Below are 12,986 nucleotides of genomic sequence, written 5' to 3'. Positions count from 1 at the left end.
GCCGACGCAACTAGAAGTAACACCCATCTTCATCCCTCATCCACATCCAACACCAAGTTTTTCCCAGTTGGCCCATCAGCAGAAGCCGTACCAGCCCCAACACCGACAAAAATCCCAGAGTTAGAGCTGCTGTTGTGTTCAAGAGGTAGCGCCTTCTCACCCAGGCTGCATCAACTCACACCGATAAGCCCAAGACAGAGCTGCTGTTGTCACATCCTCCAGTATCACCCCTGCTAAGGAGGAGCAGACAGGACTGCTAGAGTCGGGAATCCATTTAGCATCTGTTAGCAGCAACAATTCTCCTCTCATTTGCCCGAAAATAGGCGCGACACCTTGTTTGCATCCAACATTTAGGAGTCCTTGCCATCAGGCACAGCACTGCATGCCAAGTATACAGGGAGCTTCAGCAGCAGCGCTGGACACACAGGAAGTCCACTGCAGAGAGACACTTTCCATCTCCAAGCACTGTGGTTTGGGAGATGCTTTCAGGTGGCAACAGGTCTCCACGTTTTTGGTCCCACCACCGGTTCATTGGTGGCTTCCCAAGAGCTTGTGGCCACGCCAGGAGATGGCTTACCTGGAGGACAGTGCACAAGCACAGCTCCAACTCATCCGAGCAGACCAGAGCAAAGGCTGACTGCTGTCCCTCCTCCCCACTGAGGACACAAGGGGAGGACAGAAACATTTCTCTTTATTAGGGTTGAGGATTTACAATGACACTCCAGGAGGACAGCTATATTTTCCACATGCAAGAAACAGTCCAAGAGCAGTTAAGCTCAGCACAGTGGCTGCTGTGAGCATGGCAGCTTGGGCCAGCAAAGGAAGTCCCTCAGCAGCACCTGGAAGAGAAAAGAGCCACTTACTACACATCTAATGGCTTTCCACCATCTACCAGTGGATGAACTTGCCAGGAGCTTCGGGAAGAAGTTCCTCAGACCATCTTTTGGAGATTATACTTGAAAGGCTCTGTCCAGGTGTGAAATCATGGGGGATTCGTTACTAGAGCAACCTGGAGTCACCTTCAGTTGAGAGCTGCAGGTGTAGTCAAACAAAACAAGAAGCACCACGTACCATGTGGGGTCTTCCCTGCTGGTGCGAGACCTCCCGAGGAACTCCATAATCCCCGAGCTGGATCAAGGATTAATAGTGGTCCAACTGAGACTTCAGCCTCCGCTACCTTTGAGGACCCACCTAAGAGGAGATGGACACAAATGAGTTCACAGGGGAGGTAATTCCTGCTTAGTGTGGCTTTCAGGGCTGACGGAAAGGCAGACCCTGCGAGAGCAGCTTTCTAGTAGTTTCAAACACAAGGACACCGTTACTTGCTCAAGCACATTGGAGAAGAGTTGGGTTTGTCCTTAAGAGGAGATGCATTTGCTAAAGACCTTCCAGCATCTTGGCCATCCCAACCTGGAGGGCCATCCTGCCTTGGGAGCACATTTCTGGACACACACAGAGCCCTACCTTGCTTGGAAGAGATGTCTCTCTTCAAGCGCCTCCCTGGCCATCTGGCTGGAGGGTTAATTCTCCGGGAGTATCCTCCATATGATGGACAGTTGCCAGTCTCACAGCAGCTACAGATGTCTCCAGTACCCTCCACCGGAACCCAACTGAAACAGAATTACCTGTAAGCCCCCTCTTCTCCAGGCTGGTCCCCTCCCTACATGCCCCAGCCACTCACAGGCTGCTGGCTTTGTTGAAGGAACAGGCCTTGTTCAATGGATTCGGGGCTTGGTCAGCTGGGGAGACCTTCAGGTGGCAGGTGATATAGATCTGGAAGGGAAATTAAACCAACATCCAAGGTTAATTAAATTTGTTCATGCAGAACAGCACAGCTTCTGAACACGCTGGGGGAGGAGGGGTAGGCACCACATCTCACCAAGCTGCTGTCATCTCCTGCAAACTTGAACGCATCAACCATGAACTGCAGCGTTTCCTGCCTCGGCCTTGGAGAGATGAAGGCTGAAGTGGTGTCATCTGATCTCCCGTCCACCAAGCATCTGGACAAGGGTCAGAAGTCAAGGACATCCCAGCTAGCTACAGCAGACCCACCAAGAGAACACCGCACCCCTTACCCGCTGAGGTCAATCAAGGCATATCGGGGAGAGGAGTTCCTGTCTGGACTCAGGGTAGCAACACAATCATCCACAAAGAGCCTGAGAGGCACGTGGTCCCCAGAAGCAACATCAGCCTGGAGGTGCAGGCTTTCCCCCAGCTGGAAGCCATTGGAGAGCCTCTCAGTGCTCCAGTCATCTGGAAGGTAGATCCAAGGCTATGGGTCACTTTGGAGAAAAGCATGTTGCCCTCCCTTGCACATGGCACCTCTTAACTAAGCAGCAACCCCACGTGGCTCTTCTGCCAGATTTGATTTTAGCCCAGATTTTAGCTCTGTTTGGACGCTCAGCATGTGGCCAAGAACTGGCAGGAGCAGGGACCTGAGGGAAACGGGACTGCCAGGGCTGCACCCACCGTTCATGAGGCGCAGGGAGAACATCAGCCTCTCCTCCGCCGACAGGGTGGAGCGGAAGGGAGCCCACGTGGGCCGGACAGCATTGCTGCTCACGTTGCTCTTCCTAAATGGAAGAGATGAGCGTTAACAAAGATGCCACCATCGCCTCAGGTCCGTAGGAGCACACAGCCCCCATTCGCTCACCTGGGATAGTGACACTCAATAGGAACCACAGCCGGGTTGGTCCTTACAATGACCAGGTTGCCAGAAGGAGTAGGTTTGTAGGACAAACTTGTTTTGTAGATCAAGGAGTCTGGGGTCAACTGGAAAAAAAGATGTGGGAGAGCTGTTAAGTCAGTAAAACAAACTAGTCAACCAGAAGCTCAGCCCCATCAGATACCCGGTACTGACTCTGCTAGGACACACAGGTCCATCAGCTATAAAGGCTGTCTTCTACATTCCTGATCAGGGTGCCATCAAGCTTTGTGTTGGCACCCCACCAAGGTGCCAGACCTGTAGGAGGTCACTCTCAAGGACTTTGGCACTCCAGCAAGTACCCATGTCAGGTGGGCAGGGGCTGGAGGACAGTAGGTCTGCAAGCTTCCTACACCAGGTAAACTGGGGCACACCAGCTCCAGGCAGCCCTTCCGCTCTCCTGCCAAGGAGGTCAGCAAGTTCCCAGCAAGCCCCTTTCCTTGCTTCCCCAGTGACCATCACCGCAGTTTGAAGCTACGCCCAGTTCTCCCCTATATTGATGCACCCAGTTGCATTTGTCCAAGTCCTAAAGCCACCACAAGCTTTGCTTATGGTTGAGTGTGCGCCTCATCTAGGGCTTGAAGATAGCACCCGTACTCCAAAAACTAGCTCTGCTATGGTCACACCACCCCTCACTGGAGGGCTGCAGCAACCAGATGAGCCCCTCCTCACCCCAAATCCTGACATCTCCTTTACCGGGTCATTTCTAGGACCGAGACCTTTGCCAAGATGAATTAGGCAGCATGACAGCTGATTGACCTTCAGTGATTCCCATTGACCCACCCAGTGCTGGTCAAAGCCCAGAGAAGGTCCATTCTCCGTGCAGCGTTACCAGGGATGGAGCAGCCCCTCACCCCAGCATCCCACCTCACCTGCAGGGTGCTGCCACACTCGTGCAGCCCAGCCACGAAGGTCACCGTGGTCTCAGCAGCACTCTGGGCCACAGGCAAGCAGGCAGCCAAGCCCAGGGTCAGATCCGCAGCCTTGACCAGGTGCCCCGTGCCAAAGAGGTCCCTGTGCACCGTGACCACCACCTGCGCCTCCTGGCACTGAACAGCCACAGGGTGCAATGGGGCAGCAGCCTGGAGCTGGGAGACATCCACCCACGCCCAGGGAGAGGGCTGGGAGAAGGAAGGCACGTGGGGCCGGCTCCAAGAAGAGTCTCCCCGGACCCTCAAGACCCCTGAATCCCTTTGAGGGAAACTCCAGGGGCTGTAAGACACTGCTTCAGCCAGCACCCAGAAGAACAGAACAACAGCCAGGCTGCCTCCAGGCCCCATCCTGACCACAGAAAAACCAGCTCATGGAGAAAGTGCTGCTCTGGAGCCTTTTGTAGCAGCACTCCCAGCAACCCACCCCAGATGGGGCACACCTGGGGGCTGCAGGCATGGCCCCCACCCAGCCAGGAGCAGCTCAGGACAACGGGACCCAGCTGGGACCATCCCTCCTTCTCAGGGTGTGGAGGGTGATTTCCCTGGACCTACACCTGGAACTTGTCCTCAAGCAACTTGTCCCATGTCCCTCTTGTCTTGCCTGTTTGGCGTGGCATCAGCCGTTGCCACCTCAGCGGCCAACTGGCCACAAGCCATCTGCTCTTGTCCCTTATACCTGTCCCTGTGTCCGTCTTCCTGTGTGAGAATGGAGACAATTTTGGCCGCCAACACGGCAAGGGCTCAGTCAGGTTCCCACAAGCATTTCTCCACCGGTCTCCGCCACATCAGCAGCATCGGCAAATACCCAAAACCCAGGTCCTGCAGCAGCACTGGAGGTGGCACGTCCAGAAATGGAGAGGACTTTAACTGTAGCATCCACCTGGGCTCTGGCCCGTGTGTCTTGGCAATCTGTCCACGCTGGATTTCATGGGTATCTGCGCTGGGTAATTGTATATCGAGTAATGAAGGCATCATAACCGGCTTATTTGCATAGAAAGCAGAGGTACAAAAGCCGATCTTCCCATAATAGCAGCTGATAAGTGAATGGCAGGCGTAATCAAGAGATTAATTGGCCCTCGTGTGTTAATTATGGTAATTGGCACAGCTGCTCGTGTGTACAGTACGATGACTAATGGCTCTACATCACTGAGCTGGATGTAGAGGTTGGGGGGGGTCACTCAGAGCTGCGTGCCGTGGTGACAGAGCCCGGCGAGCAGGGTCCCCTCGACGCGGGGGTGATGCCCTGCAGGCACCCGCTCCTCAGCAGCGAGGCCGAACGTGGCGGGAGGGTTTTGGGTTTTTTTTAGCCTGAGTGGTTGTATTCATGGCGTGTTTCTCATGGCGCTTTACGCGGGTGCCCAGGGAAACGGGGTTTACTGGCTGAAGCACCTTCCTCCTGGTCCGCTAAGATCTGCAGGATGGGTTTGGGGTGGGGTTGGCTTTTAGGGGGGACCGCAGCCGTGAGCTGGACGAGCAAAGCTCCCACCAAGACCGAGGGGGTGCACTGAAATTCCTGGTGGGATCCCCTTCCCTTGCTGCCCTATGCATTAAGCATTCCCTGTTGCCTCCCCGGAGCGTGAATAATGCCACACACGCGCACGCCGTCCTTTTCTGGCATGATCTCTGTGTCCCAGCCTTGCCCCTTATATTTTTATGAGTGATGAATAAATGATACAACAAGAAAAACCTCTCCGGCAGCTCAAGCCCTCTTTATTAATTCAGCAAGCCGTGGGTCATCTCCAAACCCAGCTCATCCCTGTGCTACGTGGGTGTCCTTTACCCCTCAAGCTGTGTTTCCTGGGGGGGCTGCAGCCAAAGGCATCCAGGAGGGGGGGAGGTGATGCTTGTCCTGCCCACAGCCCCATCACCCAGTCTGGCAGCAGGACACGGCACTGGAAGTCCAGGGGGTATTCACCCAATCTCCTGCAAACCATCTCAATGAGGAACCAAGTCAACATGCATGGGTGCCTGCACCCCACGCACCTTTGCTCCCGCTCCAAAGGGAGAGGCGTAGCTCACCTAGAAATCCGAGGAGCCACGCACAGCCCAAGCCCCGTGTCTCATGCCAGCACAGCCCAAAGTTTCTCTGCTCAAAGGTGTATTTCTCACACCTTGCAATGTCTCCCAGCCTAAGGCTGGCAGGTCAAAGCCCCAGGAGAAGGATGGTGTGAGATAAATTCTGGCATCTGGGATGAAAACCGGGGTGGGAGATTCACTGGCCTTAAAAGTCTGAACCTGTTGGGTGGGGAACAGCTTTTATGCCCGTTTGGGAGCAAAAGAGATCAATAGGCAGCAACAAAACCTCCCCGTCCACCGCCTCCTGGCTCTCGCGCCGCAGCAAGTGCCGCATCCATCACTGTAATCTGTATTTAATAGTTCTGAAGGAAACCCTTTCCATCTGCAAAGTCCTCTGACTACAGCTTTCCGCCGGGAATGAAGGACACTGGGGGCCATCTCCTTTTTGCTGTAGTGGTCTGTCCTTCCCTGCGCTAACAAGAGCTCAGGGTCTTCATTGAGGCCCCGCTAGAAGGGGAAGGCCAATGGTTGCGTACGTCCCATCCATGCTCCTTGGAAAGCCTTCGGTTGAGGAGTCCCACACGGAGGTCTTCGACCCATGCTGTAGGAAGCAATATCCCATTGACCCTTTGGGATGAGCCTCCTCCTGAATTTTTCATTTTTATACGCAGCTTCACCACCTGAGAGGAGAAAAATCATTTCTCCGTCGGGCATGGAAAGGAACTGCACTGTCGGCACATTTTCCCGAGATGGCTCATCCGAAGGCATCCGTTTATTTGCCAGGGTCCTTTTTCACTGGAGTGTTAAGTACTGTATTAACAGGGGAACTGAATGCTTCTCTGGCAATATTTAAGCAACATCACCTTACCTGAGACAGCACATGCTTCTCTAAGGCTCATTAAGCAACACCAACCTCTCTTCGCCGCTCCCCGAGAAAACGATGCTATCGCCGCATCTGCAGCGCAGCGGCTCAGAACCCGCCTGCGACGGCATTGCCGGGGGGGAGGGGGGCGGTTTGTCTCACCCACCGTTGAGTAACGATGGTTAAAACGACATTGAGACACCACCCCATCATAAAACGACGCTGAAACGGCACCCCGGTTCCCTCGCCCCCATGCCACGCTTCGGCTGCGCATCCCGAAAAGAAACGAACCCCCAGCTCGGCTAACGCAGGAAAAGAGGGGAATTGGAGTTTGGAAACGATATCGCTCATTAATTTTCCTGGCTGGAGACAACTTCTTCATGCCAGGTAGGGGTTGGGGTTTTTTTGAGCAACATCACCGTTTCGTTTCAAATCTCTCTTAAACGACTTCTGAGTCACGGCGATAAATACTCCCCGCGCTTCCTTTCTGCTTCAGATCCCTTATAAATGCTGATGGATAAATTGCTCGAGTTACCCGGGATAAATCACGCAGGATAGCCAAATCTGTAATTAAAATGTCTCTCAACCCCTCCGTTAACTCTGACTTAGCAGGACCAGGTGCATTGCGGCTGCAGGGAATAGCCCGCTTGGGATTTGGCTCCCAAAAAAATGGGTCCTGGGAGGGAAAAACTGGCTCTGAAAGCACCAACTCCACATCATTCCCTTGGGAATACCACGTCTTCATCCCCCAGCAAAAGGATTTGGGTACCGGGATCAATGGCACAAGCGGAGAGTTTTTCAAGGCCTTCTTTTTTTATTTTTTTTTTGCCAAAAAGGAGCTTTTGAGTGCACCAGTGCTTTGCGTTGGTCCCAACTTGCCCGTGGAAAGCAAATCCCCCAAGCAGAGCTGGCGTGGAGCTGGGCGGTTTCTCCATCCCAGTTGTTGCACTGGGAGGAAAGAAAAGGGAAATGAAATGAAATAAAATAAAAACTGGTCATATGCAACAAATCCTGGGGTTTTCGAGTGATTTAAAGATTTTTGGATGTGGCTTCCTGGGAAAAGCTATGAGCAGAGGTAGAAAGTGGGGTTTTGAATTCCCTCTCGCTAAGAGGAGCTTCCCCCCCAGGCTCACAGCCCCGGCCTCAGAGCTTTGCTCCTCACCTTCATGAGCTGAGCGGTGGGAAGATCCAGCCCTGGGGCTGCTTCCGGGCTCCGCTTTTCCCAGGAAAGTCAGATACTACTTTTGCAGTGGCCTTAAAATGAGAAAGCGGCTCAGCCAGGTTGCTCTGAGCTTTCCAGCTGAATTTGGGTCTGGCCCGGCAATGTCGAGGCCAAGAATTGGGTATTTGGGGGCAGCGTAGGAGGCGGATGCTCCTCATCCTGATGAAGGGCACATCACCCCATGGAAAGGAGTCCATGTAGAAAATGGTGCTTCTTGCAGATCCTTCATCTCTGGAAAACAACGCCGGTCCGCATCGCAGGGCAGGGGCACCCATGGGTGCTGGGCAGCTCTTGGGTCCGACCCACCTCGCAGGGTTTCCAGAGCATCCCTCCTGCCTTGAGGGACATGCCCAATCCGTGAGCAGGACAACAGGGACAGAGAGCAATGCCGCTCCGCAGAGGACCACAGGGGCATCATCCCATCCCATCGCATCCCATCCCATCCTCCATCCTCCACCCCACGCAGTCCTCGGGGGGAGGCAGCATCACGGCTCAGCATCTCCATCCTCCCCTCCCTCCGTAATGAGGTCAATAGGAGAAGCAGGAGCCCTTTATTTATTATTGATGGGAAGAATGGCGCGGCCATCGATCGGCGCTGGGGAGAGACTCACCCCAGCGCTTTCTGAAATAATCTGCCAAATGCGACTTTGTGCTGTGTTTTCACCCGTCGGAGGTGTTTGGATGAACTCGCAGCCTCGCCTGCTCCCGGGAGGGATGAGAGCAAACACGAGCGAGCTCCAGCAGCTGAGCTGCTGCCAGCTCTCAGGGCTGGGTCCTTCACTCTCTGCGTCCCTGTTAAATCCCACTTTTCCCAGCTGCCAGATTCACTAATTTCTGGGAGCGGGTGGAGAAGGGTGTTGGGGGGTTTGGGGAATGGAAAAGAACCCCGCAGAGCCACGGCACCCCAACCAACCGGCCTCATCCCTACCTGTGTCTCATCCACCGCACCCATAAACCAGCGTGTTGGATTAAGATCTTGAAGAAGAGGACGGGTGGTTTCTTTCCCCCAAAAGACCCATCACCTGGACAACCCCAAAAGCAGGATGGCACTTGGGGACGAGGGGGACAACTAAGCTCCTCCTGGGGTGCTTTATCCCATACCAAAGCCCAGCGCATCCTCCCAGGGACAGCGGGGAAGGGCTCAGCCGCGAGCAGAAGCTCACAGTTTGGGACGGCTCATCAGCCTGAGCCACCTGAGCAATATTTTCCCTGAGCTGCCACAGTTTAATTATCATTTTCTCCCCTGCCACCCTCAAGATCTCCCCTCTCTGCATGGCCCAGACTGTATTTTGCGATAAAAAAAACCCTCTAATCTGTCCAAAGAAATGCCCCAGAAAGCTGCGAGCTGGAGGAGACATCCCCAGGGATGCTGGCACCATCTCAGGACCTTTAAAGTTGTCCTGGATGTGGGGACAACTCATCCTGCCGCCCACCAAGGAGCTGGGGGTGGTTAATGGCTTCATTCCCCCAGCCCAGCCTCTGGGTGCTAAATAATATTAATGGTACCTCCTGGCACCTCGCTAAAAATTGCTTAATTCAGGCTGTAGATCAAAGCCCCTAAACGAAACCACCATCCATCCCTTCCCTAATCCCAGTTTGGTACCAGTACACTTTCCCTTGTCTCGCTTTTAGAAATATTTTTTTCTGTTGGAATGCAGAGTCTGCCTTCACGCTCGGGGAAGGACAGCTAAAAATAATCCTCTGCGAGTGATTTAGGAAGGTCCCTTCCCCACTGGCTGCCATCAGGCCCCCCATCAGACCCAGCCCGAATTTCGGAGCGATCTCAGACAGACGACGATGTCCCTTCTGGATTTTGCTTTTCGTTCTGCCGCTCGAAGTATCAAAATAAAGAGGAGGGCTGAGGGCAGGCACCTCTCCATCGCTGGAGTGGTTTTCTGCCTGTGATGGATGAGGGTGACACGGTGCAAAGTGCTGCGGTGGCAGCAGGGGACCGTGGAACAGACCAGGCTGAGAGGGGCACATAAAGGTTTTGCTCTGGGAATTTCAATATTTAAACTTATTACGGACAAAGCTGCATCACGGAGACCACACAGAGCCTGGAAAGCACTGTCTAAAACAACCCCCAAATTTATTTGTCAAGGCACACAAAAAAAAAAAACCCTTCAGATTCTGGATTTTAAATAACGACGAAAACCAGCAGAAGAGCCATCGAGGGGCACAGTGAGAACTTCTCCACCCACCGGAGCGGGACCACAGGCCCACGTCACCCTCTTCACCCCGGCAGCTTGGGTGGCCCCACACACCCTGCCGGTACCCACCAGCGGAGGGAGGACCCCAGGACACACACGGGGGCAAAGACCCCCCTGACCTCATGGGAAACATGTAGCCTTCACCCCATGCACCAACCAGGTTAGTCCCCAGCAGTGCTTTAGCCCCCAAAGCACCAGCTTTGTCACCACGGGGAGGACAGGGAGGCTTCACCTGGCCAGCAGGTCACCCCCCCAAGCCCTGCCTTTCACACCCCCTCCCACACACACACCCCCAGTTCATTTGAAGCAGGGGATAACCGCCCCGATGGGATTTTGCATTTAAGGCAAAAACAAAAGTCCAGCAGGAACCGACCCGTCAGCCTCACCTCTGTGTCTGGGAGGACCACAGAAGAGATCCTCTAAGAAGCTATGCCAAGGCACATGGAGGACAGGGAGGTGATTCGAGAGAGCCAGCACAGCTTCACCAAGGGTAAGTCCTGCCTGACCAACCTGGTGGCCTTCTACGATAGAGTGACTGCACCAGTGGACAAGGGAAGAGCTACAGATGTCATCTATCTGGAGTTCTGTAAGGCCTTTGACACGGTGTCCCACAACATCCTTCTGTAAGTTGGAGACATATGGATTTGATGGGTGGACTGTTTGGTAGATGAGGAACTGATTGCATGGTCACATCCAGAGAGTGGTGGTCAACAGCTGAATGTCCAGGTGGAGATCAGTGACAAGTGGCATCCCTCAGGGGTCCATACTGGGACCAGTACTGTTCAATATCTTCATCAATGACATACAGTGGGATCGAGTGCACCCTCAGCAAGTTTGCAGATGACACACCAAGCTGAGCGATGTGGTTGACATGCCTGAGGGACGGGATGCCATCCAGCGGGACCCGGACAAGCTTGAGAAGTGGACCCATGTGAACCTCATGAGGTTCAACAAGGCCAAGTGGAAGGTCCTGCACCTGGGTCAGGGTAACCCCTGGTATCACCACAGGCTCAGAGATGAAGGGATTGAGAGCAGCCCTGAGGAGGAGGACTTGGGGGTACTGGTGGATGAAAAGCTGGCCGTGAGCCACCAATGTGCGCTGGCAGCCCAGAAGACCAACCACATCCCGGGCTGCATCCCCAGCAGCGTGGCCAGCAGGGCGAGGGAGGGGGTTCTGCCCCTCTGCTGCGCTCCAGGGAGACCCCCCTGCAGTGCTGCCTCCAGCTCGGGGGGTCCCAACAGCAGAAGGACACGGAGCGGGGCCAGAGGAGGGCCACAAATACGATCAGGTGGATGGAGCCCCTCTGCTGGGAGGAGAGGCTGGGAGAGTTGGGGGTGTTCAGCCTGGAGAAGAGAAGGCTCCGGGACACCTTACAGTGGCCTTCCAGTACCTAAAGGGGGCTTACGAGGAAGATGGGGACAAACTTTTTAGCGGGACCTGTCGCAATAGGACATGGGGTAATGGCTTTAAACTAAAAGAGGGGAGATTTAGACTAGATAGAAGGAAGAAAATTTTCACCATGAGGGTGGTGAAACCCTGGCCCAGGTTGGCCAGAGAGGTGGGAGATGCCTCATCCCTGGAAACATTCCAGGTCAGGCTGGATGAAGCTCGGAGCAACCTGATGTAGCTGAAGATGTCCCTGCTTATGGCAGAGGGGTTGGACCAGATGGCCTTTAACGGTCCCTTCCAACCCAAACCATTCTACGAGTCTATGAACCACGGTGGTGCAATGTGAAAAACTAATTGTCCCTATACGTCCTCAGATCGGTGCATCCATCAGGGCTGAGAGCACCAGCTCTGTCCCCCTGTGCCTGGGGGTCCTGCACGTTCCATCCATCTTTCTGGAGCCTCCAGAGCTCCATCGGTTGCTCCTAGGGACCTCGCTGAGCCCATCAACCCTCTCGAGGCCTCTGGGCTTGGGAAGGGCACCCGAAATTTGCCCTGGAAGGCACCTAGAAGGCGGCTGGCTCAGCTGCGGTGATGCAGGAGCAGGCACAGAGGGTGCTGGAGGGAACGGTCCATCCTGGTTGCTCTCAGCCCAGCGTGGGGACGGACAGACGGAGCCTCCTCCCCGCACACACCGTCCCCGGGAAGGATGCAGCGGTCTTCAGGGCTCACCAGGGATAAAGAGACGCAGCCTCTCTCCAGCCCCAGGGCGCCCCGAAGACACGGGCGGGGAAGGAGGAGGGTGACAGGACGGGACGAAGGGTGGCACCAGGTCCGTGCCCTCCCCAGGGGACCCGGAGCTCAACCCTGCCGGAAACACCTCGGCTGGTCCAGGTCACAGGGCGCTGCTTGGGGGTGTCGGAGCTTCCGTCAATCAATTTCTTGCTCGTTATCTGGGGAGGGAAAAATAGAAGCACTAAAAATTGGCAAAGACGTGAAAAAAGAATAATAATTACAGAAAGATCAGAATCACAGAACGGTCAGGGTTGGAAGGGACCTCTGGAGATCATCTACCTCTGGATCATCTACCCAACGGTTGGACTAGACGGACTTGGATGGACCCCAATCCACAGGTCCAAATTAATGAGTTAATTTGGTTGCCGGCAGCTCCCAGCTCTGGAAAACTGGGATCACCCTGCAATCTTCCCTACTCCCAGATCCGATACCAGCCCTAGGCAAATACAACCAGGCACACGTAGGCGTGTTTTTATCCCTCCATCCATCTTCTCGGCTAGAAACCCCGCCGCAGCCAGCAAACCCTGGGAGATGTTATTCATTCAAGCTTCATTTGTGCGGCAAAAGCCGTCGAGGAGCGAGCGGGTGATGTCTCGCGCGTGGGGTTAAGCAAAGGGGCTGCATGGGGGATGAAAAGCCGAGGGGGTGGGAAGGCGAGCGCAGCCCACGGCAGCTCGCGAGGGGGAGATAAAGGCAGGGAGGAGGGAAAAAAAGAAGAGGAAAAGCAGAACTGGTTGATGCTTCATTAAAGGTGTGAAGGGGAAGGGAGAAAAAAGGCTTTTATGAACCTATTGGGGTGGGGAGGGAATGGCTTTAGAGAAAAAGCAGGGTTAAATTAGCAGCCTTTAATAAGAAACG

At 54.5% G+C, this 12,986-nt stretch overlaps 2 protein-coding genes across 2 annotated transcripts in view; both read right to left on the bottom strand.

The window, feature by feature from the left end:
* Positions 1 to 708: 708 nt before the first annotated feature.
* On the bottom strand, positions 709 to 3,984 carry LOC104295770 (zona pellucida sperm-binding protein 3-like). The gene is made up of 9 exons (XM_009895558.1): positions 3,577 to 3,984; positions 2,654 to 2,772; positions 2,470 to 2,573; positions 2,076 to 2,253; positions 1,880 to 2,000; positions 1,682 to 1,773; positions 1,465 to 1,610; positions 1,072 to 1,191; positions 709 to 839 (listed from the first exon to the last, which is right to left on the bottom strand). The coding sequence occupies exons 1-9, from the start codon at positions 3,982 to 3,984 to the stop codon at positions 709 to 711; spliced, it is 1,419 nt and encodes a 472-aa protein (XP_009893860.1).
* Positions 3,985 to 12,263: 8,279 nt separating this feature from the next.
* The window catches only part of CD276 (CD276 molecule), a 7,687-nt gene continuing 6,964 nt past the window's right edge, over positions 12,264 to 12,986 (bottom strand). The window contains exon 7 of the mRNA XM_009895581.1: positions 12,264 to 12,286. Coding sequence (XP_009893883.1) covers positions 12,264 to 12,286 — 23 coding nt within the window. The remainder of the gene's footprint in view (positions 12,287 to 12,986) is intronic.

This window comes from Charadrius vociferus, unplaced genomic scaffold (assembly GCF_000708025.1).
Source record: "Charadrius vociferus isolate BGI_N301 unplaced genomic scaffold, ASM70802v2 scaffold132, whole genome shotgun sequence".
Taxonomy (NCBI): domain Eukaryota; kingdom Metazoa; phylum Chordata; class Aves; order Charadriiformes; family Charadriidae; genus Charadrius; species Charadrius vociferus.
The sequence above is the reverse complement of the archived record's forward strand: the minus strand, read 5'-3'. Positions and strand labels throughout refer to the sequence as shown.